Source organism: Propithecus coquereli, unplaced genomic scaffold, assembly GCF_000956105.1.
Source record: "Propithecus coquereli isolate 6110/MARCELLA unplaced genomic scaffold, Pcoq_1.0 Scaffold285, whole genome shotgun sequence".
NCBI classification, from domain to species: Eukaryota; Metazoa; Chordata; class Mammalia; order Primates; family Indriidae; genus Propithecus; species Propithecus coquereli.
In genome coordinates, this window is record NW_012148452.1 from 2961694 (window position 1) to 2968476 (window position 6783).

General features: G+C 51.9%; 1 protein-coding gene across 1 annotated transcript in view; it reads right to left on the reverse strand.

Annotated features, from left to right (window-relative positions):
- Positions 1 to 5550, reverse strand: part of LPO (lactoperoxidase) — a 15006-nt gene extending 9456 nt beyond the window's left edge. The window contains 6 exon segments of the mRNA XM_012648414.1: positions 644 to 968; positions 2252 to 2458; positions 3212 to 3338; positions 3703 to 3793; positions 5378 to 5401; positions 5404 to 5550. Coding sequence (XP_012503868.1) covers positions 644 to 968; positions 2252 to 2458; positions 3212 to 3338; positions 3703 to 3793; positions 5378 to 5401; positions 5404 to 5524 — 895 coding nt within the window. The 5' untranslated portion in view covers positions 5525 to 5550.
- Between the last annotated feature and the right edge of the window lie 1233 nt (positions 5551 to 6783).

A 6783-nucleotide genomic window follows, 5' to 3' on the forward strand; every position in this document is an offset into this window, starting at 1 on the left:
TATATATACGTTCCTCTTAATCTAGAACTTCCTCTTCTAGGAAATTATCTTAAATGTATCAAAAATGAGAACAAAGATTCATCAATAAAGATAACCATTACCTAAACAACAACAATACAATGCAGAAAAACTAGAAATAACTAAATGCCTCCACATAGGGTTGAGAAAATAAAGTACGGTAACATATGTCAGGAAATACCAGGCAGCCATTAAAAATCATGTTGTAGAAGAATAGTTAAGGGCATGGAGTATGTTAAGTGAAGGCATCAGGTTATAGAGCATTATTTATAGTAGGACCCCAATCATGTAAAACAATGTAGAGCTATATGTGTGGTAGAAAAAATACTGGAATGATAGGCATTCCAAAATTGTTAACAATGATTTTTGGTGGGTGGTGGAATTGTGTGAATTTTCTTTTTATTTTCTTCGAGCTTTTCTGGACTTCCTTACTTTGTTTTACAGTGAACACATGTTCTTAGATTCTCTATACATCTGGGCCCTTCTGCCAGTCCTGGACCAGTGCCAGGGTCAGCAGTGGTTTGGTGTGCATTTTTGCAGAAAGATGATGAGAAAGAAGCAGTGGTAAAGCCTCCCTGGGTAACCCCCTTGTCCCTGGGCCCTTCTGCTCCCAGCCTAGACCCACCTGCCAGGAAGCAGGGCACGTGGGCAGTGGTGTTGATGAACTCGCAGGGCCTTGGTTTCTTGTTGTCAAAGGGCAGGTAGGGTAACCCATGGTCTGAGACCTCCTGGGTGATGGCCATGAGGCCCAGGGGGCTGCTGAGGTTGCGGAGGCAGCTGGCCAGGTATGGCTCGGAGGTGTACACAAAGCTGGCATCCAGAAAGGAGGTCAAAGCATTGATCTGTTCTCGGGCCAAGGATTGGTAGGGCGGAGTGGGACATTCAAACCTGGCTCGGAAGAAAGGCATGCACTTCCCTTGAGTCCTCACCTTGGGGTCATTGCGTGGGAACTGCAGAGAGATTGGGCATAAGTGACCAGGCAGGGGCAGCATAGCTGGGCCCTGGTGACCTCTCCCCAGGGCAAGACTGGATGCAAAGATGCTGATGGCACCCTCCTGGGACCCTGGGACCAGACACTGACCCTAGACACTTCCTGCTGATGTTGCACACCCTGGGCCCTTAATACCCTGAAGTTCACTATATCCTGCCTGGCACGGACTAGATGGTTAATGTCTATTTACTGACTAAAAGAGCAAAAGGCAATCGTTCAGTCCTTTACAGTGAGCACTCTAAATTTTCAGTGGGGAGGGAGTCCTGACATCCCTACACAGGAAAGCAGGACATGAGATGGGAAAGGGTCCGTTAATAATTACTACTAATAAAGCTACCATTTATTTATTTTTGGACCTACCATATGCCAGGCATTATGCATATTTTATCTCACTTCTATCCTCAGAAAACCCTGTAAAGTGGACAATTCAGTCCCATTTTACAGGTGAGGAAACTGAGGCTCAGAACAGTTAAGTGACTTGCCTAAGAACTTACAAACTGCTGGAAGGGGAAGGTGTGGGATTCGGATCTAGATTGGCTTCGTTCCACAGCTCATAGTCTTTATACCACAGCACACGGCCTTGATTTGTTGTTTAAGTGAATAAATTACTCTCTAACTGCAAAACCCGTGAATAGGAAGAAAAGGTGCACCACTGCCAGGTCCTCTCCCTTCCTGCAGGAAATTCCCACAAATCCTTGCGGCTCATTTTGTTTCTTTCAAGTTTTAGCTCCTTCTGGGAGCTGAAGTCATCCTTTAGAATGACATACAGTAGTGTTTCAAAACCTTTACTGTGTGTAAGATGAATCTCCCGGGAATTTTGGTAAAATGTATTAACAGAATGTATTTCCCAACGTCTGGGGTGAGGCTTGAGATTTTGCATGTCTAATAAGCCCCCAGGTGTTACCACTGCTGCTGACCAAGGCTCCCCAGAGCTTTCCAGTTTTGCCATTAGTAGTTACTTGTGCATTTCCCACACTGGCCCTTTGTCCTTGAGAGCAGAAGCAGAATCGTATTCACTTTTGTATCCCTGGTGCTTAGTGTACTGCCTGGCACGGATTAGACGGTTAATGTCTATTTACTGAATAAATGGATGAGTGAATGAATGGATGTGTGAGGCTTGGGAAGCTATGAAATCAGCATCCAAGATCTATCAAGAGATCCTAGTTAAAGGGCTAGGAATGTCTCCTACATCAGGGTGGGCAAGGGACTTGTTGGGGACATCTGTCCAGCTGCAGGGCCTGCCATGATGGGGAAACAGTTGCCTCCCTGGATACAGTACTCCTCACATTGGGCTTTGGAGTACTCACTACTCCCCAGCTCGGTGTCGGGGGCAAAGTCCAGGTCGTGGTCCACAGTTTGACCCCACTGCATGAAGAGCAGGGACCTGTTTTGGTCCAGGACATCCTTCTCATTCAGATAGCCGGCTATCTCGTTGGACACCTCCTCGGTCTACGGGTAGAGGGAGAAGGGGAGGGTGGATTGGAGGAAAAAGTGCTTTGAGGATTCAGATTCCACTGCAGTTTATTAAGTGCCCACGGTGTAACAGGTACGTTCAATCCCCAAGAGGAGCTTGTGAGGTGGATGGCATGACCCCATCTTGTAAAGGACGACACTGAGTCCTGGAGCGGTGACGTCAGTTCTCCAAGGTCCTGCAGCTACAAAAGGGCAGGGATGGGGCTGAACCCAGGTCTGTATGACTTGATGACTTGCAAGGCCGGTGCCCTTTCCATTATGGGGAGGAAAAACAAAGACAGGCTGCCTCCGAAGGGTATGCCACGGAGGTGCCAGGTGTCCGGGAACAGGAGAGGGGCTCCGGGTAGGGGCTGCCAGCTCCGATGCGGCCAACAGATAGGACTTCCAGGCAAACAACAGCTGATGCACTCCAGGGGCTGGGGCAGGGGTAAGCGCGAGCAGGATGGGGCAGGGAGGCCATCTGCCTGGGAGACCCCAGGGTATCTGGCCTTTGGCGGCTGGGACGTGACCACCACGTGGCTGGGCTCGGGCTCGGGCTCGGAGCTCTGCCGCCGTCTAGTGGCACTTTGGGGAGCGTCGCCAGGGAGCAAATCATCTCTCTCGGGAAGCGACTCCACCGCGCATCCCTCCACCCTCCCACCTATTTCTTCTCCCTTTCCGCGTGTGTTTGGGGAGTGCATCCCTTCCCCTATGATTCCCATCCTTCGCCCCCAGCCGGCCCGCCCTCACCAGCGGGAGAGGGAAGCCGTTGCCCATCTTCCCCGGCGTCCACCCGAAGGGCAGGGACAGCCCGTCCTCGTACTCCGCGGGCAGCCAGCGCGCCGGGGCCCTGCTGGCGGCGCCCTGCGCGGGCCTCCTCCCGAAACCGCGGAGACCGCCCTCGGCCTCGGCCGCTCCGCTCGGGCCCCGCTGCCGCGCCGGGCCACCCCTGGCCCCGGTTCCACTGCTCGGGACGCCACGGGAACCCCGGGAGCCTCTGCCCGAGGAAAAGGGGACGCAGAGGACGTGCGTCAAATGAGGGGTTTCAACTGCCCCAACCCCCTGAGGGCGGGGGTGGGGGGAGCTCCTCTGCCCTGGGGAAAGGTGTCGCTTCCAGTTAGACACTGTGGGCTCACTGGGACCGCTGGAGACGCGAGATCTTTCGAAGGTGGGGAAGTTGGGGGTGCCAGTCCGGGTGGTTAGCGAGGGTCTGCCCCTCACGCCCACCCCTGCCCAAGCACCTGTTGTTACAGTCCCCGGAAATGGTGCGGTAAGGGCTGCTCATGTCGCATTTCACCTCCCAAGACAGCGAGCTCAGGTCCAGGCTGGAGCCTGAAACAGAAGAGACCCCAAAGGGGCTGAGCTCCTTCTCCATTCAGAGGCGTGTCCTTCTCCAAACACGGCAGCACACGTGCTTTGGAATACATCCCATGTTCTAGGTGAGCGTTTCTCAGGCGGTTTCTCATTTAATCCCGACAACTCATTAAGGTAAGATTTTTTTACTCCCATTTTACAGAGAAGAAACTGAGACCATAGCATTCAAAAGACTGCCCCAGGCCACACAGATAGTGAGTAACTGGGAATGTCCCCAGCACGGCTAGTAATTCCTTGTCTCTCAGCCCAAGATTCATTTGAATCTACAAATCTTTCTTTTAGAATGAAAATACCCCAGAGGAGTTAAGCATATGTTACTATGATTTTGATAAGATTGCTTTTCTTCTAAAGCTTCACTGACACCTAACGTATCAAGCAAGCAGGAATATAGCTAGGAAGGATGATGGGGACAGATATATACATATACATATATATATGTATGTATATATATATTTTAATACAGAATCTTGCTCTATTGGCCGGGCTAGAGTGCCATGATGTCAGCCTGGCTCATGGCAACCTCAAACTCCTGAGCTCAAGCAATCCTCCCGCCTCAGCCTCCCAGAGTGCTAGGATTACAAGCGTGAGCCACTGTGCCCAGGGACAGGTAATTTTATAGTGAGGGGCAGGGGGTGGTGGGAGGAGTAACAGAGGGGGGGCTTAGGCATCAGAGGGTTCAATGTGGGCACAGAATGGAGACAGCTGCCAATTTCCAAATGTAGCCCCTCATCCATCCTGGTGTCTGCAATGAAAGGGAGACTAGGAAATGTGGCTGTATGGGAGGGACGGAGGGCATCTGTGAAAGTTGGCAGGGGCTGTGGTTCAACCCTCAGCACCTTTTGAATTTCAGAATCCAAAGTGCTTCCTACTTCTCCCCACCTTGTCCCAGTTTCCTTCTTTTGGCATTTTGGAATTTTCCCAAGTCCTGGGCCAGGTATTCTCCCTCCATTGGTGTTTTTCCAGGGAGAACCTGCAGCCTCTTCCTCCTGTCAGGACCAAACCCCTTCCTCATGACCCTCCATGAGCTGTGACATTTGGCTGGGGGTGGGGACGGGTGGAGGAGGTCATGACCAAGCCATCAGTTAAATTCATTGTTTCAGCAACAAGTTACCCAGAACAAGATGGAAATCTCATCTCCTGTGACATAATCCTTCTAAATCCCCCTGACACCGGTGGCTTAAATGTCCCCTGTATTAGAGGAAGTGGTGGCACTGTGGTTTGGGACAGGGAGCCCATGTTTATTGACTTTAGCACTTCCTCTGGGCACAGGCTTTACAGATGGTATTGTACAAAAAGTACCAATGTCGCTTCACTTGTAGTTGGCAATGTGACATTGCTAGGTCGGAGTTCCTGCCTCTGCTGTCCTCTAAGCCCCTTGTTGCTCTGCCAGTCTGGTCTACGATTCTGTGACGGGAGAGTTGCGTGTGCCTCTCTGAGTAGATAGCTCCTGACAGGGAGTGCGGCCTCTGGTGGCCTCTGCTCTGTCCTGTGGGGAGGCGGCCCCTTCCTGCCATGGGGGGGGGGCTAGTGGGTTTTCTGTACCTGTGACGTTGGTCAAGGACGCCTCTGCCTCAGTCTCTTTAGGGACTCCTCCCACACCTGCCCGTTGCGGATGGCTGTGCGTGTCCGGCCTTTGGCGTGCTTGAGGTACTCTGACAGCTGTCGGCTGGTGGGCGTCTCAGAGCTCATGGCAGCCTTCAGCTTGTGGTGGAGAGGGGTGGAGATCACAGCCTGGCGCCGTAGGAGGGGGCTGGGGGCCCAGTGGAGGGGCAGGAGGTGGTGTGTGTACAGGGGACGTGGGAAGCACACAGGACACAGACACTTCTGTGCTCCCAGGACCTTTTCTTCATTTCTCCGCTAGTGCCTCTGGAAATGCTCCTCTGGGAGGAGGAGGCTACAGTGGCCACTGAGCGTTGTCAGGTCTGGTGCTGAGGCAAGGCAGGTGGAAGGACGTGAAAAGAGGAGTTTCTGGTTCCAGTCAGGGGGTTGCAGCTGGGCTGGAACTAAGGAGCCTCGAAAACACACACAGGCCCCGGGAGTGACTGATTCAGACTTGAGGAACCCCTGGCATGTAGCTGGCATGTCATCAAGCCCTGTGGAGGAGAATTCTAGGGATAGGAGGTGCGTGGGCCTCCAGGCAGCCCATGACAACATCCTTCACTGCATCTGCCCTACAGCTAGCATCGAGTTTGTTCAGATGTGGCCCGAAGCACCCAGCCTATTAATTTCCCATGTGTACAATGAGAAAACAAAAACCCTTCTACTGAGAAGTTTGTGACAACACATAGATGACCAAGGGCAAGGTGGAAAGAAAAGTCTCTCCTTAAGAAACCTCTACCCCCTCACTGTGCCTCAGTTTCCTTATGTGTGAGATGAAGAGGCTCTATGAGATGATCTCTGTGGCTCTAAGACTCATAAATATTGAAAGTGGCTGAAATTTTCACAAAAGACAACCCTGATTTCTGGGTACAGTTCGCTGGCTGTCGTGCCTGGCTTTTCACTACGTACCAGGCCATTAACTCTAAAGCACGAGAGGACTACGCGGGTGCCCAGGGCAGGTGCAAGGACTCACCAGGCCTACTGCCTTCCAACCTCCCATTCCTTCACTCCATTTCAGCTTCCCTGAGAGCACGCCCCTAATAAGCCACCTGCACGTACATCCAGGTCTCGGGTTCTGCTTCTAGTGACCCTGACCTAAGTAGGCTGAATGAAGAACTTTTACCTAGAGGCTTTTGGAGACTCTGGAATGCATGACCCAAGGAAATATTAGGCCATCTGGAAGAAAGTCCTTCCAGCATTAGGTTAGATGTCTACTTCCAGGTAACCTCCAGGCTGAAGGTGTTGGGAGTTGTGGGCTATTGCTCCTACATGCCACATACTTGGAGAGGGGTAGAAAGGTGAGTTTTACAATTGCTCTGGCTCACTGGCTTGTCAGGGCTGGCCTAGAC